We start from the raw sequence: 26,279 nt of genomic DNA, 5'->3' as shown, positions 1-26,279 counted from the left end.
TTGTCTACATATTTACTAATTTTTCATCTGTTATACTATCAGTAATTGAGAGAGGTATGGTGACTTCCCATTTTTATGGTAGATTTAGTTTTTCCTTTGGTTTTGTAAGTATTTGCATTAACATATTATCCTCATTTTTAGCAATAAATATGTATAATTGTTAAGTAAGCCATCTTTTCTTTTTTTAAAAAAATTTTTTATTATACTTTAAGTTCTGGGATACCAGAATGTGCAGGTTTGTTACATAGATATACAAGTGCCATGGTGGTTTCCTGCACCTATCAACCCATCATCTACATTAGGTATTTCTCCTAATGCTATCGCTCCCCTAGCCCCCCACCCCTGACAGGCCCCGGTGTGTGATGTTCCCCTCTCTGTGTCCATGTGTTCTCATTGTTCAACTCCCACTTATGAGAGAACATGCGGTGTTTGGTTTTCTGTTCTTGTGTTAGTTTGCTGAGAATGATACAAACCACCTTTTCTAAACTATTTTTTTATGGGCATGGGTCCACAAGGATGCTATATTAAGATACTTCATCTGAGTCTTGACACCTCAGGACTAACACAGAACAAGTTGTCCATCTGAGCTCAGATTTTGACACTCATGTTACCTGAGCCGTGGTCTTCTCAATAGATAATCTTGCCTTTTTTACTGTACACCTGGGACTGAATGTAATGAAGGGTCTTAAGTTTTCTTGGGCTTTGGTTTCTCTATTAAACCCTAGTAGCCATAAATTGGGAGTATCCGATTAATCATAGCTTTTCTAACTTCACATCTATCTGGTTTTCTTATTATAACTGTATTTGTGCCTCCGTTATTTTCCTGAGTTCTAGTTTTCAAAATATGATGTACTATTTACCATAAAAATATATCACTTGGTTTATTGCATATGAAAACTGTATTTTTCTTTCGTATTTTCCTTTTTGAATTTCTAGGGAACATTCTATGCCATAGTATGGGGAGTAGTGATGGTAGTGAGATAGGAGGCATGTATTTTCCTCTAAGATGTTAAGGATAGATTTAGTACCATTATGATCTCTTCTTTGACATGTGGGTTATTTAGAAGTGTCTATAAATTTTCAAAAAGTATTGTGATAAGAAATTACCTTATTTTAAATTGATTTCTTATTTAATTTCCTCAAAGTCAGAGACTGGTCTGTATGGGAAGGATTTTTAAAAAAAATTATGGAGACTTGCATTACAGCCTAGTACATGGTCAGTTTTGGGGGTAAATATTCTATATGTGCTTGAAAATAATGTAATTCTCCAGTTGGATATAGAATTTTTTGTATTCCTATTAAATCAAGCTCATTTTGTTGTTCAACTTGTCTATATATTTACTAGTTTGTATCTGCTTGTACCATTCATAATTGCAACAACAAAGAGGTATATGTTAACCTCTCATTTTGATGGTTGATTTTTCAATTTCTCTCTCTTGTTCCTTTGTATATTTAGTGATGTTTTATTAGTGGATGCATGTTTATTATCTCTATGTGGTGATCTTATCTAACCTTTATAATGCTTTTATTGTCTTTTTTACTTTTAGATATTAATATAGCTACCTCAGCTTTCTTTTGGCTAGCATTTACCTGGTATATCTTTTCCCATCTTTTTACTTTCAATTTTTCCTTCAATTTATGTTTTAGATGTGTCTTTCATAAATGGCACATAACTGGATTTTTTCCTTTTATCCAGTCTGTTAATTCCTGTATTTCAAAGGGTGAATTTTGCTCATATATGAGTTTCATATTCATTGATATACTTGAACTTGTTTTTGCCATTTTACCTTTTGTTTTCTCTTTGTCTCAGTTTTTTCTGCATTTACCTTTGTCTTCTTGCCTTTTAATTTTTGTCCTTAATTTGTTTTATTCTCCTCATTACCGATTCTGCAAGATCCCATTGCAAATAAGCTGGCTGTTAACAGGGTTAGTGTTGGAAACAACAGCAACCTATGGTGGAAGGTGGGGCTTGGGGTGGGATATGGCTTTTCTGAAAGGAGTCAGATTGGCAAGTGATGGGGAAGAGGAGGCAGGGAGCTGATAGAGTCCATGTCTGATGGTCTTACAAAAATCTTTTTACAAGTATGAGACAAGCATGTCTGATGGGACTGGAGGGAAGGGAAGTGGGAGTGTGAGATGAATGAAGGCTTAAATAGAACCCAAAGGGACTAGGTAAAGGAATTGAACAAGCATAAGTAACAGAATTTATGGGTGACAATGAGGGTTCAGCTGAGGTTGTAGACCAGGAATTATGTAGAACCTGGGTATGGGAGCAGACAAGGCAGGCTAGAGCATTAGCACAGGTTTGGGATTTTCATGGGCAATTGTGGCAGAGTGATGAAGGTATATGGATATGGAAGGTACTGGTGAGAGTGGTTCAGATGTTGAGCCATCTGGAGACCAGGATGGGTATGGGGGGAAGATAGATCAGCAGAAGGCAAGTGGACCAAGAGACAATGTGGGGCTCAAGAGACTGTGATCTTGATAAGGTTGAAGAACAGATAGAGCAGGAGTGAGCTGTGGTTGGAAAGTACGAATTATTGCATTTAAGATTTCAGAGGGGGCAGTTCTGGTTGGTCAGGTACATAAATGAAAAAGAAAGGGCAGATATACAATGTTGGTAGTTCCATTTTCTTAAGATACTATCTTTGTTTCCTCAAGGATCTTCTTACTTCCCTGGATTTTGATATTACTTGGTCTCATTATTATGCCAACGTGCCTTTCTCATCACAATATTCTGCTGCCTCTCCACAAGCACCAGTTTTTTAATCTGGTTTGGTTCTCATTTCTAGTGTGCCTGTGCTATCCTTGCTTTTTAGCTGACAGGTAACTGATAATACCTCTTTTATCCAGGAGCCACTGATTTTTTTGCGCAGTGTTTCAGCCATAATCACGCATATGGGAATTCATTTCCACAATGCTTTTGATTTGTCTATTTAGTATTTTATAGTTGCTTTGGTTATAATTCTGCCTAGACTGAGCCTGTAGAGCACCTACTCTAGTATCAGATTGCCTGGGCTTGAATCACTGCAGTTTCACTTACTTGCTCTTTATTCTTGGGCAAGTTAGCCTAACCTCTCCTGAATCCTAATCTATACAATGGGGATAATAATAGTTACTCATTCTTGGTATTGTAGCAAGGATTAAATTAGTTAATATATGTAAGGTACTTGTTTGGCATATAGTCAATTCTCAATAAAAGATACTGTTGGGGTGACAATGACAGTGATCGCAATATTGGCAGCATATGCAAAATTACGTACCAGATATTGCATTCAGTGCTAGGGCAGATACAGAGGAGAAGATTGAAAAAGTCCTTGTTTTCATGGAGGGTATATATTCTCCTTGGGGATAAGAACTAAGAACACTTCCTCAAGACTGTCTAAGAAAGGGTGTGTGCAAGAGGCTTAACATCTTATAGTTCAATAAAGACCAGGAAATATATAAGTTGAGGAAATATTGAGGTTTCAGAAACCTGTATAGCTTTGCCGTGTTGTTTATATTCTCCACTGTTTTGTAGGGAATTAGTAAAAAAAGAAAAATAAAAAATAAAAAAGTGAAAGAGGCGTGTTGTCTAGTTTCAAAGGAGAGGAGAGAAGGTAAGTGTGATTCTCATTTCCTTTTTCACTCTCTGTCTACCTTGGGCTCTTTGACTCCCATGACTACCAAGTGTATATTTTCAGATACATTTTTTCTTCCTGAGGTCCAGCCCTGTGTCTCCAACTATTTCCTGGGCCCAGTTACCTGGATATCAAGTATGCAACACTAACTTAATAGGCTTAAAAGAAAACTTTTTGCCTTACTTCCAAACCTGTTTCTTTCCTTACGTCTTCTATTGCTATGAGGGCTGTCACTAGCCAGTCAGTTGTTTAATCTAGACTGTGAACTAGGCACTTTGACTTCACCTTCTTCATCCTCTCTGCTCAGTCAGTCTCCCTATTCTGTCAATTCTACTTCTCAAACCTATTCTGTTTTTTCTTGCTGCCTGGCTCAGGCTTTTATCATTTTAGAAGATTCAGCAAGTATTTGTACTCCAAACATTGTGATTGGCCCTTTAACACACATTATTTAATTTTTTAAACAACGTTTGAGGTGGGTCGTTTTGTAGATGAGAAACCAAAGGGTCAGAAATAAAATGACTTCTGCTGGGCACGGTGGCTCTGTCTATAGTTCCAGCTACTTGGGAGGCTGAGGCAGGAGGATCGCTTGAGCCCAGGAATTTGAGTCCAGGCTGGGCAACATAGTGAAACTCTGTCTCTAAAAATGAAAAATAAAATGAAATGAAAAATAAAATGACTGGTCTAATTGTTTAGAGGCACAGTTAGTAAATCTAGATTGTCTTTTGCTGCAGTATTGTAATAGTATCTCTGCCTCATTTGTATTGTTTTCTTTTTTGAGATATAAATGGAAGATATATGTAAAAACAAATTAGAACTATGTGAAGTGAAAAGTGAAAGTGGCCCCTTCCCAATTCTACTCCCCAAGGGAAACCAATGATAGTGGCTTTTGTTCTAGACCTTTCTCTTTGCATATACAAATATTTAGATAAATTCTTTATAAAATATCATTTTTTATTGTCCTACAACTACTTTTTCACTCATGGCCATATTTTTATGTCAATACGTGTGTATCTACCACATTTTTAATGGTGACATAATGTTCCATTATGTGGACATATTATTTTGTTTAATGATTCCTCTGTTAAATAACTGTTTCTGTTCTTACAAATAATGTTGCAGTAATAGTCTTGTGCATATACTCTTGCTTGTGCATTTGTATGAATATTTCTATTAGGTAAATTCTTAGAAGTCATATTGCTTGGTTAAGTATATGCCTATTTTAAATGTATGTACTACCAAATTGTCCTCTGATTTGTCCTCTAAATCAGTCTTTCATATTATAGCTAGAGCGATATAGCTATAATATGTCTTTGTAAAATGAATTTCATCATGTGACTTCCCAGCATCAAAAAGCAACATCAGAGATGTTTGGTGGATTTCTGTTGTCTATGCAGTAAATTTTAAAATTAAAAAAAAATTTTTCCAGACAGGATCTTGCTCTGTTGCCCAGGCTAGCGTGGGCCACATGTGATGGCGTGATCTCAGCTCACTGTAGCCTCAACCTCACAGGCTCAAACAATCCTCCCACTTCAGCCTCCCGAGTAGCTGGGAATGCAGGCGTGTACTATCACGCCTAGCTAAGTTTTGATTTTTCTTTTTGTAGAGACTGAGTCGCCCTATGTTGCCCAGGCTGGTCTTGAACTCCTGGGCTCAAGCGATCCTCCTGCCTCAGCCTCCCAAAGTGCTGGGATTACAGGTCAGAGCCTCCATGCTGAGCCAAAATTCTTAAAATTTTAAAAAAGTTTTTAAGAGTTATGTAATCTGGTCCCAAACTATCTTTCCTACCATTCTTCCCTACGAGGAAATTTGTCCTCTGATAAGGCAAAATCCACCTCTTCTGTGAAATTTCCCATGTATACTGCTCTCTTTCCTCTCTCTTATGCAAGATAGAATGAGTTACTTTCTTCCCTGAGTTCTCATAGCACTTAATTTATAGTCTCTTATAATCCCTCTGATAGCACTTAATGTGTTGTACTGTATTTATGTGTGTCTGTCTCCCCTGCTACTCTGTGATTTTCGTAAGGGTAGGAACTGTGCCTTACTCATCTTTGTATCCCCAGCACTTTACACAATGCCTGTCAGCTTAGTGCTCAACAAGTGTTTATGAATTTGGGAAAGATATCCTGGAGGTAGTGCTAGAGTGCTAGTATGATAAGAACTTTGAGAGATAGAGTAGGTGGTGGAAGTTTTGAAGCATAGCAGAAAGCTGACTGACTCCTGGGAGAATGGAAGCTGGTTAGGAATAGACAACTGGGCCTAAACTGGCAGGAGCCTTCATGTGCTTTTCTCCTTCACTACAGAGACCAGCTGCCTGGTTATTTGGGTTAATAGGCTTGAGATTTGAGAACATTTAAAGTATTAAAAATTGGATGATTGAGGACTCACTTGGTGGAGAGGGAGATTGACTCAGCTGTTCTATGTTCTTTCCAGACTAAGATGCATATACTGAATAACCAATCCTTTTCCCAGAGTCACGAATAACTTTTTCTTTCTGAAAAATCAAGGACTCTTCATTTTCAGGGCATGTTTCGGATGGGAGTAGGAAGAGTAAATAGGTCAGATACTTCTACTTTGTCTCTTTAGCTTGGCTCAAGGGGAAAGTAACCTATTGAAAGTGTTTAGGGCTGTGGGCCTATTCTTGAGTAAATCATCTGTGTGAAATTAGTTCTTTTGTCATTTCAGGCAACTCTGGTAGCTCTCCTTGTCTGGTTGTTTTGAAGAAAGAAGAGTAGAAGAAAAAGTTGAATAAATCATGTCGGAGTTACTGGACCTTTCTTTTCTGTCTGAGGAGGAAAAGGATTTGATTCTCAGTGTTCTACAGCGAGATGAGGAGGTCCGGAAAGCAGATGAGAAAAGGATTAGGTAAGAGTTCCCCAAAACGCATAGGGTCCCAGGCCTTTGACCAATGATGTCTGGGCTTTTCCTTATGTCTCCCACCTGACTTTCATAGGAATTTGTATATGTGATGTTTACCACTACTTATTGGGTCATGCTGGGCTCTGAGTTTGTTGCTTCCACAGAACCAAATAGTCTTAATGTCTTTACCTCTCAACCCCTCTCCATCCAATCTATGCATATCCTGAATCCACTTACGCTTCTCTTTTGGGTCTTGGCAGGCGACTAAAGAATGAGTTACTGGAGATAAAAAGGAAAGGGGCCAAGAGGGGCAGCCAACACTACAGTGATCGGACCTGTGCCCGGTGCCAGGAAAGCCTGGGCCGTTTGAGTCCCAAAACCAATACTTGTCGGGGTTGTAATCACCTGGTGTGTCGGGACTGCCGCGTACAGGAAAGCAATGGTACCTGGAGGTGCAAGGTGTGCGCCAAGGAAATGTGAGTGTCACCTATGGCTGAGTAGAGAGGGGATGAGGCCTTGGCTGTGGTGAGAATTTCTTTCCTCAGCCTTTATTAGACAAGAACCATTCTTTATCCATCTGTCATTTTCTTTTATTTCTTCCCAGAGAGTTGAAGAAAGCAACTGGGGACTGGTTTTATGACCAGAAAGTGAATCGCTTTGCTTACCGGACAGGTAGTGAGATAATCAGGATGTCCCTGCGCCACAAAACTGCAGGTACTGGACCTGTCTAGAGATGGTTCTTGGTATGGAATCCTAGTGTATTCTGACTGGTGGCATCTTAACTCCATGGGCTCAGCCAGTTAGTGGAGAATAGAAGATTGTATTGTCATCCCTTCTGCAAGCATGGTGTATTTCAGGGGATTTGCTATGAGGGTTGTTTCCTTTTTCCCCTACTCATAACCACCACCCTGGCATACTTTTCTTTGTCTTGAAGTGAGTAAAAGAGAGACAGTGGGACAGTCCCTCCTTCATCAGACACAGATGGGTGACATCTGGCCAGGAAGAAAGATCATTCAGGAGCGGCAGAAGGAGCCCAGGTAAGAATCAAGTAATTGTTTAAAGAAATGCTTACAATATCCCTTTAATTCTTTTACTATTCTTTTTACTTCTTCTGTTTATAAAATAATAGATGTTCATTATAGGAAAACTTGAAAAGTACAGAAAATAGTAAAGGAGGGAAAAAATCATTCCTAATCCTACTACTCATATGTAGACATTAACATTTTGGTATATTTACTTAGTTCTTTATTTTTTATAGTTTGCATTCGCTTTCTCAGGTCCAATAGTTTGTTTTTTATAAGAACAATTTGAAGACAAATAAAAATAACACATGCTCATTATTAAGCAACGAATCACCCACATTCCTACTACCCCAGTTTTCACATTATGGGAAAATTATTTTGTATATCTTCTATGTATATGCATAACGGGTTGACTGGATGGATAAACTGAAAAATCTTTTTAATATTGGATCATAGTATAATGAATTAAAATCATCCTGTTTAATTTTACTTGAATTTAACAGAATAAAACACTGAAATAAAATGAAAGAATAGCTAATCTTCAGACAAATGTTTTTTTAAAGTAAAAGATATTAGTTGTTAACATTCCTCTAAGCTTAAGAAAAAATATTATGAAAGCCATTGAGCAGTTGGTCACTTTTTTAGTGGAGTTTTTTTGGTAACAGCCTTATTGAGATATAATTCACATACTATACAATTTGCCCATTTTTGGTGTACAATGCAATAGTTTTTAGTATATTCACTGAGTTGTGCAACCATCCCCTGAATCAATTTTAGAAAATTTTCATCACCTCAAAAAGAAACCCTTTACCCTTTTAGCTGTCACCCTCCCTAATCCCTAAGCAATCACTGATCTACTTTCTGTCTCTCTGTATTTGCCTATCCTGGGTATTTCATGTAAATGGAATCATACAGTATGTGGTCCTTTTTGACTTGCCTCTTTCACTTAACATTAACGTTTTCAAGGTTCATCCATGTCATAGCATGTATCAGAACTTCATTCCTTTTTATAGCCAAATAATACCCCATGATATGTATTTATCACATTTTATCTGTTCATCTGTTGAAGAACATTTGGGTTGTGTCTACTTTTTGGTTATTAAGAGTAATGCTGGGCCGGGCACAGTGGCTCACGCCTGTAATCCCAGCACTTTGGGAGGCTGAGGCGGGTGGATCATGAGGTCATGAGATCGAGACCATCCTGGCCAACATGGTGAAACCCCATCTCTACTAAAATACAAAAAAAAAAAAAAAAAAAAAATTAGCCAGGTGTGGTGGCACATGCCTGTAGTCCCAGCTACTCGGGAGGCTGAGGCAGGGGAAATCACTTGAACCCGGGAGGCAGAGGTTGTAGAGAGCTGGGATCGCGCCATTGCACTCCAGCCTGGCAACAGAGTGAGACTCTGTCTCAAAAAAAAAAAAAAAAAAGAATAATGCTGCTATGAACATTCATTAAGAGTTTTGTGTGGATGTATGTTTTGTTTTGTTTTGTTTTCTTTTTTTTTTCTTTTCTTTTCTTTTGAGATGGAGTTTCGCTCTCGTTGCCCAGGCTGGAGTGCAGTAGCACCATCTCGGCTCGCTGCAACCTTCACCTCCCAGGTTCAAGCGATTTTCCTGCCTCAGCCTCTTGAGTAGCTGGGATTACAGGCACGCGTCACCAAGCCCAGCTAATTTTCATATTTTTAGTAGAGATGGGGTTTCACCATGTTGGCCAGGCTGGTCTTGAACTCCTGACTTCAAGTGATCCACCTGCCTTGGTCTCCCAAAATGTTGGGATTACAGGTGTGAGTCACCATGCCTGGCCTGTTTTCATTTTTCTAAGGTAGATACTTTGGAGTTAGCTGTCATTTTAAAAATCTGCCTGTTTCAATATTTAACATTATCAGTGGACTCTTTGCTGTGAAAGAGGAAGCTGTTAGCTTTCTTACACTTCCCCCCAGTGATTTTCTTCTATCACCACTATTTGTTACTCAAATTATTTTTCCTTTGTCAGGGTTTATAATATTTACATTCTCTTATATAACCATAAATCATCTGTTTGTTTTATCTGTTTGTTTCCTTTTAGTTTTATACTTAAAAGGATTGTATGCTTACAACCAGGCCTTATACCACAACTTCTCTATTTCTGATTTATTTCTTGGTTTTCTGGATTTCATCATTGAGGAGGTCCTTCAAGAAGAGCTTGTAGGTGCTATATTTATTGTATTCTTACATGTTAAGAATGTCTGCCAGGTGCCTGTATACTTGAATGGTATCTTGGCTGGATATTATATTCTTGGGCCACATTTTCTTTCCCTCAGAATGTTGTAGACATTATTCCATTGTCTTCTTCCATTGAATGTAACTGTGAAGAAGTCTGAGGACATCTTGGCCCTTGTCTTTCTTTCTTATGGATGAGAGAGAGAGAGAGAGAGAGATTGGACTTGCCTGAAAATTTTCTTTTCTTTTTCTTGAAGTTTAGTAATTTAAGGGCCGGACACAGTGGCTCACGCCTGTAATCCTAGCACTTTGTGAGGCCGAGGCAGGTGGATCACAAGGTCAGGAGATCAAGACCATCCTGGCTAACACGGTGAAACCCCGTCTCTACTAAAACTACAAAAAAATTAGCCGGGCGTGGTGGCAGGTGCCTGTAGTCCCAGCTGCTGGGGAGGCTGAGGCAGGAGAATGGCGTGAACCCAGGAGGCGGAGCTTGCACTGAGCCAAGATGGTGCCACTGCACTCCAGCCTGGGCGACAGAGCAAGACTCCATCTCAAAAAATAAAAAAATTAAAAAAAAAGTTTAGTAATTTAACAAGGTTGTAACTCAATGGTGATCATTCCGTATCATTTTTCCCTATATGTGATATATACCCTTGATGAGTTCTTTCTTCATTGCTGCAAAATTTTTCTGTATCGTATCTCTGAACTCTTTTTCTTTCTGTTTTATTAGTTAAGTTCTCCACCTCAGAGATACTGGATTTTCTTATCCTCTATTTTTGTCATTTTCTTTTACTAGTGAATGGAATAGGAAAAATGGTGAAAGCAGTTAACTGTGATTAGCCCAACCCATTCCTCCATGCTATTAATTTGGTTTTCAGTTTATTTCCCTCCCCTCCCCCTTTTCCCCTCCCTTCCTTACTTTTTGCTGCTTCTAATTTAATTATTTGAGTAAATTATTTAGGTTTTGATTTGTTCTTTGCTCTAATCTTCTTTCTCTTATTTTGTTTTATCATCTTGTATTTGAATTCTTGCACTTCATTGAATTTATATTATTAGTTCCCTTGTTGTGTAAAGCACTCACATCAAACCTACTTGTTTTCCTAGGGTTAAATTGTTCTCCAGACTCGGTTCTTTGTCCATCTTGCAAATTGTTTTCATTTCTCTCCACTCCATGGCTATTTATATATCTGCCAGACTATTATTTCATTTTACTGAACTTTAATATGGGAAGTTTTGTCTGTATCTTTTGTTTCTTCTGATACAGTATATGTGAGTTCTTCTTACCTTAACTTGAAACAATTTATCTTTTCCCCATTCCCAGCTATACGTTAGTTTAAGGACTGAATATTGCTTGTTATATTTCTTTCCTTGTAACCTGAAGGGGTAGGTGCAGAAGGCAACTTGGGGTCCTGAGTTTTGGTCTCATGAAATTCTCTTAAATGTCCTGGTTCAGGGCTTACCTGTCCCAGATCTGGGTTAATCCCCTAGCTCATACCAGTGCCCTGGGAGATGACATTTTGCATCAGTCTTGTCTGTCTCTGTTGGGGTTCTACAGTGCTACCTGGGGCTATAAATCTTGAGGACTTCTGTTTTTCTTGACTACTCACTCACTTAATCTGCAAATTGCTACATTGGAAAGGATTAGTTAAGGAGCTTTGCTGATTAAATCTTCTGTTTTCTTAGGCACAATTTTTGAAATCTGTGACTTGAGGCTTTATTTTTGACTCATTTGGTTGTGGCGGTGAATTTTTAGCTTTTGTATGGTGTGTGTGTGTGTTTTTTTCCCTTTCACTCACCCAAAGGGAAATGACTTTATCATGTTTCATATGATTGTTGAAAAACAGTATAGAAATGTATAAAGTAAGTCCTCCAGTAACCTCACTGCTTCTTCCCCAGATAATTATTGTTAATAGTTGTGAATAGTTTTGGCATATGGACTACCAAACTGTCTAAATATACATATATGGGTTGGGTTCCTAAGTTTTTAATTTCTTTTTTTTAAAGGATGATACTATATACATGTTAAGTGAAAAAAGTGAAAGAAAAAGAACTTTAAAATCTCAATAAAACAGACAATCCAATAGAAAATGCACAAAAAATTTGAACAGACATTTCACCAAAGACAATATAGAGATGTCAGATAAGCACATGAAAAGATGCTCAACATCTTTAGTCATTAAATAAATTTGACCTAAAAATCACAATACAATACTACTACATACCCATTAGAATGACTAAAATTAAAAAGACTGACCATGCCAATTGTTGGTGAGGATGTAAAACAACTGGATTTAAAAAAAATTTTCTTTTCTACATTTCCTCCTTGCTATTATAAACAACTAGCATTCTTATACACCACTGGTGGGAATGTACAATGGCATAGCTACTTTGAAAAGCAGTTTAGCAGTATTTTAAAAAGTTCATTGTGCACCTACCTTGTGATTAAGTCATTTCATTCCTGGCTTACTCAAGAGAAGGGAAAATGTATGTTTGTACAAAGACTTCTACGTGAATGTTCATAGCAGCTTTATTTGTAATAGCCCAACCCTGGAAATAACCCAAATGCCCATCAGCAGGTGAATGGATAAACTGATTTGTTTATACGATGGAATACTACTCAGCAATGGAAAGAAATGAACTGTTGATACACGCAACAACATGAATAAATCTCAAAATAATCATGCTGAGTGAAAGAAGCCAAGCAGTAAAGAGTACATACTGTATGGTTCTGTTTGTATAAAAATCTAGAAAATACAAACTAGAAAGCAGTGACAGAAAGCAGATCAACACTTACAGGAAGGGCAGGAGGGATTAGAAAGGGGCAGGAGGAAACCTTTGGGAGTGAAAGATATGTTCATTAACTTAATTGTGGTGATAGTTTCGCAGATGTCTACATTTGTCAAAATGTCACGTTGCACACTTGAACATGTGCAGCTTATTTATGTCAGTTATTACTCAAAGCGTAAAAGAAAAAAATTGTAGAAAGATATAACATGAACATCTTTCTGTGTCAGCACCAAGGATCTGTTTCATTCTTTTGACATCTGTATGATGTTTCATTGTATATATGGACTGTGATTTTTATCTACACAGCCTTGGGTGGGTGACTCATCTGTTCCAGGTGATGAGGCCCCCTTTTTTCTTTGTGGATTAAGGATAAGAATGGCTTTTATTTGCTGAACCTGATTAACACATCTGACATCATTAGTCAGAGTAATTTCTGAAACGTACTGCTTCTGGTTGTCTGTGATCTCTTGTCTCATTGGACCCAGAAGACTCTTATTTATCCTAAACATGAAAACAGATTAAGTGACCATAAATGATCTTTCCCATGAAATTATGGAGCCTCAGAGATAATTTAATTCAACCACCCTATTTTTGCAGAAAAGAAAGCAGGATAAGTGATTTACCTGAGATCATACAGATAGTTAGAGTCCAGGGCTCCCATCTCTTAGTCTATTTTTTACTGCACAGATGTCAAATAATTGCTTTTTTGCCCTTGGGTTGTTTGTATTAGCTCTGGATTGGTATGTATTAATCTTTAGGGAAAAAAGGAAAAACCACTCTCCATGGGCCATTGTTAAAACTACCTCTCTGGAGGAACGGTTCTGCTTGGGTTTTTTTGGCAGGGGTGGGGGTGGGGACAAAAGGGGAAAAAGGACAATTCTAAAGTAAAAAATAAAATCAAGCCCCCCTGCTATGTCTTGTACTATACAGCTAATACATCTTTCAAGGAATGACCGACATTTCACCTCTTGCAAGTACTAGGATTTCAACCCTGCTGTCTGTTTTCACAGAACTCTCAAACATCATGTGACAACTTGGAGAGTTTATTCTTTACTGGCTAAGACATTATAGATTTTGGTTACCTCATTCTTTGTGCATCTATTAGTTTGTTTGTTTGTTTGACAAATATCTATGAATGCCTACTATGTGCCAGGCATTGTTTTAGACCCTGAGATACACTGGTGAATACAAGGTCTCTTGTTTGTGGGGCTTAGATTTCTGGGGTAGGAGATAAAAAGATAGTCAAGTAAATGTATGGTATATCAATGTTGACAGGTGCTGTGGAGAAAATGAAGTAGACCAAAGGTACAGGGAGTGCCAGGAATGAATGTGTGTACATATACTGTGTTCTTTAGGATGGCCAGGGCAAGTCTTAACAACAAGGTAACGTTTGAGCAAAGATATGAAGCAAATGAGGGAGCAAACCCTTAGTGTATCTGGGGGAAGAGCTTGTAGACAGAGAAAGAAGGAGGTGTAAAGACCCTAGGGTGAGATTTTGTTTGGCACTTTTAGTAATCTGAAACTGAGTGAGCAAGGGAGGCTGAGGAAAGAGTTGAGGACAGAGATGGAATGAGAAGCAGATCATGTTAAGACTTTGGTGGCACTTGTAAGCATTCTGTCTTTTACTTCAAGTAAGAAGGATGGCTCTGAGGGGCACAGCCTTATTTTGTCTTCTTTTTAAAAATGGAGGTAAAATTGACATAACATAAAATCATTTTACCAATTTTAAAGTATAAAGTTCTGTGATTGTTAGTACTTTCAGAATGTTGTACAGCCATCACCACGATCTAATTTCAGAACATTTTCACCATCCCAAATAGAAACCCGATAGCCATTAAGTAGTCATCTCCATTTACCCCAGCCCCTAATCTGCTTTCTGTCTTGATGGATTTGCCTAATCTAGACATTTCATATAAATGCAGTCATGCAATATGTGGCCTTTTGTGTTTGGCTTATTTCAATTAGCATAATGATTTCAAAGTTCATCCATGTTGCAGCATGTATCAGAATTTCATTGTCTTTTATTGATGAATAATCCGTTATATGAATATACCACATTTCGTTTGTCTAGTCATGCATTGATGGACATTTAGGGTGTTTTCACTTCTTGGCTATTAGGAATAATGCTGCTATGAACATTCATGTAACATTTTTGTGTGGACATATATTGTTTAGTTCTGTTGGGTAGGTACCCAGGAGTGGAATTGCTGGGTCATATGATAGTTCTATGCCTGATTTACATTTTAAAAGCTCATTTTGGCTGTTGAGGGAAAGCCAAAGCCAAGGGAGGAAGCAGGGTTAGTTAGGAGGCTACTGCAACCATCCAAGAGTTACATGATGGTGGTTTGGACCACAGTAATGGCAGTGGAGGCAGTGAGAACGGATCAGAGTCTAGGTATACATTGAAGAGGATTTGCTGACAGATTTGATTTGTATTGTGAGAAAAAGAGTAGTAACCGATGATTCTTAGCGTTTTTTGACTTGAGAAATGAAAGGGAATTGCCATTTGATGAGACAGAGCAAAGAGCAGTTTTGGGGGAAGATTAGGGCTTTGGTTTTGGGCTTGCTGTGTTTGAGACATCCATGTGGAGACCTTGAGTAGGCCATTGGAAAAACAAGTCTGGAGTTTGAGTAAGAGATAAACTTGAGGCTGGGCATGATGGCTTATACCTGTAATCCCAACACTTTGGGAGGCTGAGGCGGATGGATCACCTGAGGTCAGGAGCTCAAGACCAGCCTGGCCAACATGGTGAAACCCTGTCTCTACTAAAAATACAAAGATTAGCCAGCCATGGTGGCACAAACCTGTAATCCCAGCTACTCAAGAGGCTGAGGCAGGAGATCGCTTGAACCCAGGAGGTGGAGGTTGTAGTGAGCCAAGATCATGCCACTGCACTCCAGCCTGGGTGACAGAGACTCCATCTCAAAAAACATAAAAAATAAATAAAAATAAATATATTTGAGTTATTAGTTTATTGAAGATATTTAAAGCCATGAGACTAGATGAGATCATTTAGGGATAATTCTAGATAGAGAGGAGGAGCAGCCCGAGGAAGACGTTTGGACATAATCTAAATATTAGAGGTCTACAGGAGGAGGAAGGACTAGCAAAGGAGACTGAGAAGCAGCAGCCAGTGAGGTTGGAGGAGGAAACCAGGAGAGTGTGGTGTCCGGGGAGCCAAGGGAAGTTATTTGAGATATTTGAGGAAGAATGGATTTTTTTTCTTCCCCTTTTCCTGCTGCTCTCACTAATTCTTTGAGGTAAGGGGCCGAGGAACCATATCCTTCCCTTGAAAGATGAGAACTGGTGTTTTGAATGCCCAGAGTCATCCTTTATTAAGGCGATTAAGCTAAAAAAAAGAATTCTGGTCACCTGAATACTGTCTTCTAGACATACTGCTTATTTATGGATATATCTCAGTCCCACGGAGGGCATTTATTCAATAATTCAGTCAATAAAAATACCTGAGTGCGTACTCTATGCTAGTCTCTCTTCAAGGCACTGGGAACACGTCAGTAAATAAGATATGTGGTCACTGATCTTACGGAACTTTGTCGAATGGAGGAAAAAGACATTAAATAATTTGTTTAAATTATTGAACCAATTAAATAATTTGTTTAAAATACATAAATAGTTACATATGTGGTGACTGTTACTAGGAAATCAGGATGCTATGAGAGCGCAGAGGAAGGTTACTAATCCAGACTTAGGGTGGGGGCGTGGCCAGAGAGATCTGGAGGAATTGACATATAAGGAGAGACCTGAAGCAGGAGTAGATTGAGGCAGGTGAAGAAAAGCGGCCATTGTGAAAAGAATATCTTAGGCAGATAAAAGAGGGAAGATGGAGAGCTTGAGGATATTCAGAGAAACAAAATAACTTTGTTTTTCTAAAATATAAAGCTTGAGGGAGGAGTAGGGGGTGAAAAATGAGGCTGGAGAGGGTGAGCAGGGGCCAAATCATGAGGATTTCTTGCCATGCTAAGGAGTTTCAGCTAAATCCCAACAGCAATGGGGAACCACTGAAGAGTTTTAAAAGTATACTGAGGGCTGGATGCGGTGGCTTACGCCTGTAATCCCAGCACTTTGGGAGGCCGAGGCAGGTGGATCACGAGGTCAGGAGATCGAGACCATCCTGGCTAACACGGTGAAACCCCATCTCTATTAAAAATACAAAAAAATTAGCCGGGTGTGGTGGCGGGCACCTGTAGTCCCAGCTACTCAGGAGGCTGAGGCAGGAGAATGGCGTGAACCCAGGAGGTGGAGCTTGCAGTGAGCCAAGATCGCGCCGCTGCACTCCAACCTGGGAGACAGAGGGAGACTCCGTCTCAAAAAAAAAAGTATACTCAGCTGGGCACCGTGGTACATGCCTGTACTCAGCTGGTACACCATGGTACAGCTAATCAGAAGGCTGAGGCAGCAGGATTGCTTGAGCCTAGGAGTTAGAGACTGTTGTGCACTATGATGGCACCAGTGAATAGCCACAGTACTCCAGCCTGGGCAACATTGCGAGACCCTATTTCTTAATTAATTCATTTATTATATGTTTAAAGTATACTCATATTTATTTTAGAAAGATCACTCAGGCTACAATTGTGAATGGATTGGAAAGAGGCCTGACTAGAGGCAGGAGAACCTGCTTCCTTTCAATATTGGCTCTTGGTTTTTATTCTAGTGTGCTATTTGAAGTGCCAAAGCTGAAAAGTGGAAAGAGTGCATTGGAAGCTGAGAGTGAGAGTCTGGATAGCTTCACAGCTGACTCGGATAGCACCTCCAGGTGGGGTTCCCCCCATTTCCCTCATCTCCTCTCAACCCAAGTTGTGATTTTGTTCTGCAGCATCAGTGTTGCTGACTTCTGTCCTCAGGAAGTTGAACGAAGTATTTTCTCTGTCCTCACCAGAAGTCTTTTCAGTAGCATGTCTACTGATTTGGCTCTGAGCACAGCTTCCTGGAACATATTGGCATCTCTAGTCAGTTCCCCCAGTATCTTGGAGTATTCTTCTTAGCCCAGTAGCAACTGATGCTGCTGTCCCTTAAGAATGAGCGTGTGAGTGTTTGTGTTTGTGCAAAGTTGCCTATCTGATCTTCTGCATTCCTTCCAGGTAAATCACATGCGAAGGGTACCTTCTGAATTTGGTTATTACGATGACCCAAGCCATTGGCTCTCCTTCCATAGAGCTTTGATCCCTGGCTAGAAGGGGAAGGGTAGGAGGTGACTTAGTTATAATTTCTGAATCTACCTCCAGGAGAGACTCTCTGGATAAATCTGGCCTCTTTCCAGAATGGAAGAAGATGTCTGCTCCCAAATCTCAAGTAGAAAAGGTAAGCTTCAGGTTATTGAGCCACCTTCCTCCCCTTCCTTCCTTCCCTTTCTCCTTTACCTCCTGTCTCCCTCCGTCTTTCCCTCCCTCCCTCCCCCTCACTCTTCTCTTCCTCTTTCTTCCCTCCCTCCCTCCATTCTCTTAGGCAGAATTTAAGTCAGGAATTTCAACTAAACACATTTCAGTTCAGATTCACTTGGGAGCATTTTCTAAAGTTTTGTTTGAAATGTGTGAGAAAATAGGTTTTGTACTATTTCTAGGCATTTAATCTTTCCTTTAAGTTTGTCATAGTTTAGCGAAAATCTGAGCCTTATTCTTCTTAAGACTGTCCTTCCTTACTCACTACTTCTACCTATCCATCTGTCCTTTTCCATTTTCTTGCCCTTGTTCCTTCCTAGGAAACTCAGCCTGGAGGTCAAAATGTGGTATTTGTGGATGAGGGTGAGATGATATTTAAGAAGAACACCAGAAAAATCCTCAGGCCTTCAGGTAACTGGTTTCCCTTACTGGTCTTTCGGGACTGAAGTTCTGAGTACCCTTGATGGGCTCTTGGTATGGAGAAGAATAGGTCTCTTTGATTTGGCTTTTTTGGTCTTCCCCGCAGAGTACACTAAATCTGTGATAGATCTTCGCCCAGAAGATGTGGGACATGAAAGTGGCTCCTTGGGAGACAGAAGCAAATCCGTCCCAGGCCTCAATGTGGATATGGTAGGTGCCCTTATATTTTACTTGGTCACTATATGAAACTTTACTTATCTGGAGTTGGCTTTAGTACCTGATATTCTCAGTCAACCTATTTAATTCTTTAAGAAAAGGCAACATGAAACTTGATACCCCCAAGTTTCTAAAGTAAATCTGGTTCCTGATTGGCTTAAAGGAAAGGACTGTCTTTGTTGCTATCTCTCTTTTTTTTTTTTTTTTTTTTTTTGAGACAGAGTTTCACTCTTGTTTCTCAGGCTGGAGTGCAATGGCACGATCTCGGCTCACTGCAACCTCCGCCTCCCGGGTTCAAGCAATTCTCCTGCCTCAGCCTCCTGAGTAGCTGGGATTACAGGTGTGTGCCACCATGCCTGGGTAATTTTTAAATATTTTTAGTAGAGATGGGGTTTCACCATGTTGGCCAGGCTGGTCGCAAACTCCTGACCTCAGGTGATCCACCTGCCTCGGCCTCCCAATTTTTTTTTGTTTATGAGAGACAGCATCTCACTCTGTTGCCCAGACTGGAGTGTAATGGCACAATTATAGCGCAGTGTCACCTTGAACTCCTGAGCTCAAGCTATCCTCCCACCTCAGCCTCCTGAGTAGCTGGGACTATAGGCATGAACCATCATACCCAGCTAATTTTTTTTTTTTTTTTTTTTTTTTTTTTTTTTTGAGAGACGGGAGTCTCACTGTATTTCCCAGCCTGGTCTCGAACTCCTAGGCTCAAGTGATCTGCCCGCCTCTGCCTCCCAAAGTGCTGGAATTACAGGTGTGAGCCACCACACCTGGCCATCTCTTTTATTTTCTAATAAATTGCTGGATATATGGCTGGGGCTCAAATAAATACTTCTTTTGATTAAAATGTAAAGAGGGTTGGGGAAAGTCAAATGGAAAACAGTTATAGCTTCTATGAAAAATATTAAATATTCTTATCTTATTCTTTTGAGATATGAGAAGGATGGTTGGAATAGAGCTGGGAACCCTGAAATGGGAAGACATGTAAAAAGAAGGATATGAGGCCAGGCATGGTGGCTCACGCCTGTAATCTCAGCACTTCTTTGGGAGGCCGAGGCAGGCGGATCACCTGAGATCAGGAGTTCAAGACCAGCCTGGCCATCATGGAGAAATCCCTTCTCTACTAAAAATACAAATATTAGCCGGGTGTGGTGGCGGGTGCCTGTAATCCCAGCTACTCTGGAGGCTGAAGCAGGAGAATTGCTTGAACCCAGGAGGCGGAGGTTGCGGTGAGCTGAGATCGCGCCATTGCACTCCAGCCTGGGTAAGAAGAGTGAGACTCCGTCTCAAAAAAAAAAAAAAAAAAGTATGTGTGCGTACACATACACATGGCAACTTGGAGCTTTAAAGGAAAGATATTAGTCTTTGAAGCTAAAGAAAAGTCTTCCTTTTATTAACTCTGAATTTATATTTATTGTTCCAGGAAGAGGAAGAAGAAGAAGAAGAAGAAGAAGACATTGACCACCTAGTGAAGTTACATCGCCAGAAGCTAGCCAGAAGCAGCATGCAAAGTGGCTCCTCCATGGTAAGTTCTATTAGATCTGTGGTTACAGGCATGTTGGGGTACTAGGAAGAAAAGAAGCACCTCCCTAGAGCAGACTCGGGACCTGGGGAAACCGTCCTAGTCACTCTTTTCAGGTAAGTAAGATCATTTGTTTGTTCCTATCCTCAATTTAGACTATAGGTGCTTAGTGTACATCTAGGTGACTTCCTGAGCCCCCACCTGGAGATTATTACATTAGATAAGGCTGGAGACATTTTTCATCACAGCTTTGTGAACAATAACCTTAACGTATCCTCTAAAGGGGTACCCAGGCTATGAAGTGAGCAAGATCAGATTTCTTCATCATAGTCCATTCCAAATTCTCCACATTAAAAGAAAGTGAGTGTCATGAGAGGGGCTCTGGCAGGGTTAATCGACATCAGGGTATGGTTAACAAGCAATAATACCAGTCAGGATAATGAATTTAAAGGGAACATTTAAGAATCAGGGCCTGGTTCTGTCATAAGCATGAAGATTGGTATTTAAGGAAACAGGAACAAGGGTGAACAGAATTTGTTCACACTCACACACAGGAAGAGAATGTCAGCTCACATGACCGATTACTACCAGAGAGGAAGGTGCCTTTTCACTTCTGGTGGGGTTTCCTCCCTCCCACTCACTCCCAGTTCTGGCCAAATCTCTTTTCTCTATAGGCCCTGATAAGACATAAGGTGGATAAGAGAAACCCACAGATAATTAAGGCACCTTGTTTTAGTTAGTGACTAACCCCCTTCTAGCCAGTGTTTTAGTGTATATAACACATTCCCCAGATGGACTTACCTGCACCTTGCCTCTGCTCCCTGCCCACCTCCTGGGGCAGGTGAAAATGAACACTAAAATTTGTAAAAAGAGGAGAGGAAGAGAAGCTAAGAGGCTAGGTGAGCCATGAGCTGATTCATTCACCTGAACAATTTTGAGTGCTGGTAGTTCTCTCTTACCCTCTGGGTCAAGGAATGTCAGCAGCACTGACTTATTGCAGGGGCTTCTGAAACTTCTGTTCAGTGACTGTGGTTTTATCATGAGGGAAGATGTGAGCAATGCGGGTGGGGGAGTGTGCCTTCCCCAGATGTTCGTGGGTGCTTTATCTTCAGAGTACAATCGGCAGCATGATGAGCATCTACAGTGAAGCTGGTGATTTCGGGAACATCTTTGTGACTGGCAGGATTGCCTTTTCCCTGAAGTATGAGCAGCAAACCCAGAGTCTGGTTATCCATGTGAAGGACTGCCATCAGCTGGCCTATGCTGATGAAGCCAAGAAGCGCTCTAACCCGTGAGTGCTTCTGGAACCTGACTGATGCTCTGAGACCAGAGACCAGGCCCCGGCATCTGTCCGGGCACTCTTGAACAGAGCTTATCCATTTCTGGGGGAGCAGGGAGGTGTAATGTAGGAAAAGAACCAGGATTGGGAAAAAGCAAGAATGTCTAAGAGGGCTTGAGGTGGCATTTTTGACATCACATGTCACCATGGCATATTTATATGGAGAGGAGGAAAGTGAAAAGCAGGCTTGAGAAAGGCCAGCAAATTACTCAGTGCTCTCTTTGGTTTCTAGATATGTGAAGACTTACCTTCTGCCTGACAAGTCCCGCCAAGGAAAAAGAAAAACCAGCATCAAGCGGGACACTATTAATCCACTATATGATGAGACGCTCAGGGTAAGTATCTAGACCCCAAGGGTAGGAGAACTTGTTCTGTCTTGTGCCCTAAGCTGTAGCTGTTCCTCTGCAACATGGCCAGGTGACACGGGCTTCAGTGGGCCATGTCTGTGTCTGAGGTTACATTGGGTATCTGTTCACATCCTGATCTCCCATTGAAGAGAACAAAGGTGATCTGCCTTTCCTGGATTGTTGTGAAGTTGGAGATTCACATGGCCACAAATCTCATGTAAAAAAAGACATTTGAGATAAGGAGTCTCCTTGGCAGTTCTTTTTGGACAATCCAGTGTTATCTCATCCACTTAAGAAAAAATGAATTTTCCAGGTCCTCCTATGGAATATGGTAGGTTTTTATAAAACGGGTTAAGTTGAGGCTTTGAGTGAGGAAACTCAAAGTGCTCAGGGAACATAAAGTAATTTGGTATTCAGGACTAGTGACTTCAGGAATGGTTGCTCAGGTTTTGGAATAATCGTGTCTGAAGAATTACCCTTAACTAATCATCTTGGGCTTTTACTTTCCCTTCACAGTATGAGATCCCAGAATCTCTGCTGGCCCAGAGGACCCTGCAGTTCTCAGTTTGGCATCATGGCCGTTTTGGCAGAAACACTTTCCTTGGAGAGGCAGAGATCCAGATGGATTCCTGGAAGCTTGATAAGAAACTGGATCATTGCCTCCCTTTACATGGAAAGGTAGTCTGCTTTAACAACTCCTGCAGTTTGGATCTGAGGTAGAATTGTCCGCAGTAGCCTCTGCTGGTCTATGTTGGTAGCGTCTTTGAATGTAGTCTTCTCTGGAGTTCTAGTGCCCCCTGCTGGTGTTTCTGAGTTTGACAGCAATTTCAGAGGCATTTGTGTATCAAGTGTGAGTTCTGTGTAAACCAGGCAAAGTATGAAGCCATGGTTTTGCTTTGAAAAAATTTTCGTATGTGTACCAAACTTTGTCTCCTAACCTTCCAGAATCTGGGTGTATCCTAACATCCTAACTCGCACCTCTTCTCCGAGCTAACCTTCTGTGTGTATCCTAATCTGTACCCTTTTGTCAAGCCACTGCTTTACTTCCAAGTGGGAAGTAAAGCAATTCATGGAGCTCCAATTGCTATGCTCTTGGTTACAGAGGCCAGGGAAATATTACTTTGGAGATGGCACCTCGGGCCACAGTGTAGCAGTATGGCATAATCATGCCTGGGATCTGAGTGCAGACCTGTATTGGAATCCTGGTTCTGTCACTTGCCAACTAGATGAGTCACTTAACTTACAAAATAATGTAGGGAAATCATCTGGCTAAGAAGAAATAGCTAAAACAGAGGACTTATTCAGCAACTTCTTGATTATCAGAACTATACAATGAAATGACAAAATTCATCTTTAATTTTTTTTACACTAGCGTTTTAAATGTGGGATGGTTTTACATGGTCCATAGACTATCTTTGGGAAGTTAGATGAGAAACTAGTCATGGTGGCTGCCTCTAGGAATGGAGACTGAGGTAGAAGGAATATTTAGTTTTCTCTATATCCCCTTTTTAAGCATTTGAACTTTTTACCATATTAAGAAAATTAAGCAAAAATGGACTTACGTACACATGATTCAAAATTAAAACAACATAAAGTACATTAAAAGGGAAGTAGGTTCCATTCCTTAGAAATAACCAGGGTAACACTACTTGTGTATCCTTCTAGAAATTTTTTATGGCTAGGTGTGGTGGCTCATGCCTGTAATCCCAGCACATTGGGAGGCAGAGGCAGGCGGATCACCTGAGGTCAGGAGTTCGAGAGCAGCCTGACCAACATGGTGAAACCCCATCTCTACTAAATACAAAAAAAAATTAGCTGGGCATGGTGGCACAAGCCTGTAATCCCAGCTACTTGGGAGGCTGAGGCAGGAGAATCGCTTGAACCCATGAGGCAGAGGTTGCAGTGAGCTGAGATTGCACCTTTGCACTCCAGCCTGGGCAAAAGAGCGAAACTCTGTCTCAAAAAAAAAAAAAAAAAAAAAAAAAGAAAGAAAGAAAGAAATTTTGTATTAAGCAGCACAGATATGCATCCATGTATTTATATGTATTTTTTTCTTTTTTTACACAAATGGGTTCACATGGACCTCATTGTACACATTTTTTTTTTTTTTCATTTATCATGGGCATCCTTTTGTGCCATCACTTACAGATCTATCTCATTTTAATTGCTGCTGCATAGTATTTTTTCATGTGCCTGTATTATAATTTATTTGCCATTCCCCCACTAATAGGCATTTAAGTTGTTTGAATTCTTTTTTGCTCTTAAAACTATGCTGTAATATATCTTGGTCTTCTTCTATGACTGTAACTGTCAGAGAAATTCCTGTTGGTGGAATTGCTGAGTGAAAGGAAATATACATCCAATATTTTGATAGCTGTTGCCCTTGCAAAAAAAATAGTGACAACATTAAATTTGTCCCTTTAAATACTAATAAAAACAGGAATTTGTTCAATAGCACAGTAGGATGACTATAGTCAACAAAAATATGTGTATTTCAAAATAGCTAGAAGATTTGAAATGTTTCCAGTGCAAAAAAATGATAAATGTTCAAAATAATGGATGTAACAAAATATCACATGTACCCCATAAATATATACAAATATTATATATCAATAAAAAGACAGGAAAGAAATTATTACCAAAGTATAACATATTATTACAAATTTAGAATTTCTTAACCATTTGGCACCCAAGTTATTCTCTACGGTCAATATAATTATATTGGAAATGTCACTGTAAACATCATGAACTACTGCCAATAAAACCGTTTTATATAAAGAGAAGAAACCACATTAACATGGAGGTCTTTGCTCTTTGTAAATATTTGGAGCCAGAATAAAAATGTGCTACTAAAACAAATATGCCAGTTTCTAGCTAATGCTAAACTCCAATTTTTAAGAGTCCACTGAAGTTCACAGAACTTTCCTAAAAAATAATTTTCTAGAAATTAATAAATTGTGTAGACATTTTATAAACAACAGAAAGACCATTCCCATATTATATATCAATTTTAACTTCTACATTTGTTGTTTCTGGTTTTGTTTTTGTTTTTTCCCTAGCAATCCATTTGCTCCTATTCAGTTTTCCCTTGCCTGCATCTACCTCCTGATTCTTTTGTTTCTCTCACATATATTAAACTGTGTGTTCTGGGTATGTGGTATGTTGATCCAAACCTATGGGGATTATGCCTTCCTATCATTGGTAAGGACCTAAGTTAGAGGAACCCCAATTAACACAGGCAAGGCCAAGTGCAGTGGCTCCTGCTTATAATCCCAGCACTTTGGGAGGCTGAGGTGGGCGGATCGCTTCAGCTCAGGAGTTCCGGACCAGCCTGGGCAACATGGCAAAACCCCACCTCTACAAAAATTAGCTGGGTGTGGTGGTGTGCGCCTGTAGTCCCAGCTACTTGGGAGGCTGACGCTGGAGAATCACTTGAGCTTGGGAGGAAGAGGTTGCAGTGAGCCGAGATCGTGCCATTGCATTCTAGCCTGCCTGGGCTCTGGGAGTGAAACCCTGTCTCAAAAAAAAAAAAAAAAATACAGGCAGGTGAAAGGGCACCTCTAGTCTGCACCAGCTCATGCTCTGGATACTAAAGCACAAGGAACAAAGTCATGCCGAGAGAGCCAATAGAGTGAAGCAGTTCTGCCAATCAAAGCCAAAGACAATAGGCCACCTGCTGCTCATCCCAGACATTCATTCGTTCACTCTTACATTCATTCAGTAAATATTTGTGGAGCACCTACTATGTGCCAGATACTTTGCTAAATGTTGGGCATACTAGGATGAACAAAAATAGGCTTGATTTCTGTCTCTTGGCACTTCGACTGTAGTGGTAGAGACAGACATTGATCAAAGATAAATAAATGCAAAATTTATAATTGTGGCATATCCAAATTCATGTAATGGAGTTTCACCTAGCCCTCAAATCTTTGGAAGCCCTCCTTTTTTCTTTTTTTTGGGGAGAGGGACAGGGTCTGGTTCTGTCACCCAGGCTGGAGTGCGGTGGTGCGATCTTGGCTCACTGCAACCTGCGCCTTCTGGGTTCAAGTGATTCTCATGCCTCAGCCTCCCAAGTAACTGGGATTATAGGCCCACACCACCCCATCAGCTGATTTTTGTTTTTGTAGAGACAAGGTTTTGCTATGTTGCCCAGACTGGTCTCGAACTCCTGGACTCAAGCATTTGCCCACCTCAGCCTCCCAAAATGCTGGGATTACAAATGTGAGCCACTGCGCCTGACTGAAAGCCCTCTTTTTTTTTCCCCGCAAACCCTCTTTTTAAAAATACCTTGTAAAAATACTTTGTATTTTTAAAAACCATACAAATGATATATATATACTATTCTCATTAAAAAGACACTAAATGTTAATATAGAGTAAAAAAGGGAAAGTTGTCTTTCATTTCCCTATTCTGTTCCCCTCCCTAGAGGAAAGGAGGATAAGTTTGTTCGTATCCTGGGTTTTTCTATGCAGTGTAGTATAATGTTTAAAAGCATGGGCTCTGGAACCAGTCTGTCTGAATTTGAATCCTAGCTCTGCCAATTACTAACTG

At 40.0% G+C, this 26,279-nt stretch overlaps 1 protein-coding gene across 4 annotated transcripts in view; it reads left to right on the top strand.

The window, feature by feature from the left end:
- TSPAN6 (tetraspanin 6) overlaps nt 1–26,279 on the top strand; it is a 98,939-nt gene that overhangs the window by 21,880 nt on the left and 50,780 nt on the right. For 2 of the 4 annotated variants that reach the window (XM_054544012.2, XM_009235045.4), the window contains exons 2-13: nt 6,303–6,482; nt 6,737–6,952; nt 7,081–7,190; nt 7,411–7,513; nt 17,158–17,259; nt 17,729–17,804; nt 18,202–18,292; nt 18,408–18,511; nt 19,944–20,045; nt 21,155–21,333; nt 21,614–21,716; nt 22,245–22,406. In XM_054544012.2, the coding sequence (XP_054399987.1) occupies nt 6,373–6,482; nt 6,737–6,952; nt 7,081–7,190; nt 7,411–7,513; nt 17,158–17,259; nt 17,729–17,804; nt 18,202–18,292; nt 18,408–18,511; nt 19,944–20,045; nt 21,155–21,333; nt 21,614–21,716; nt 22,245–22,406 (1,458 nt within the window). In that variant the 5' untranslated portion in view covers nt 6,303–6,372. The remainder of the gene's footprint in view (nt 1–6,302; nt 6,483–6,736; nt 6,953–7,080; nt 7,191–7,410; nt 7,514–17,157; nt 17,260–17,728; nt 17,805–18,201; nt 18,293–18,407; nt 18,512–19,943; nt 20,046–21,154; nt 21,334–21,613; nt 21,717–22,244; nt 22,407–26,279) is intronic. The other 2 variants (XM_063720987.1, XM_024240568.3) reach the window with 1 other exon arrangement.

The sequence above is a fragment of the Pongo abelii genome, chromosome X, assembly GCF_028885655.2.
Source record: "Pongo abelii isolate AG06213 chromosome X, NHGRI_mPonAbe1-v2.0_pri, whole genome shotgun sequence".
Classification (NCBI taxonomy): Eukaryota; Metazoa; Chordata; class Mammalia; order Primates; family Hominidae; genus Pongo; species Pongo abelii.
The sequence above is the reverse complement of the archived record's forward strand: the minus strand, read 5'-3'. Positions and strand labels throughout refer to the sequence as shown.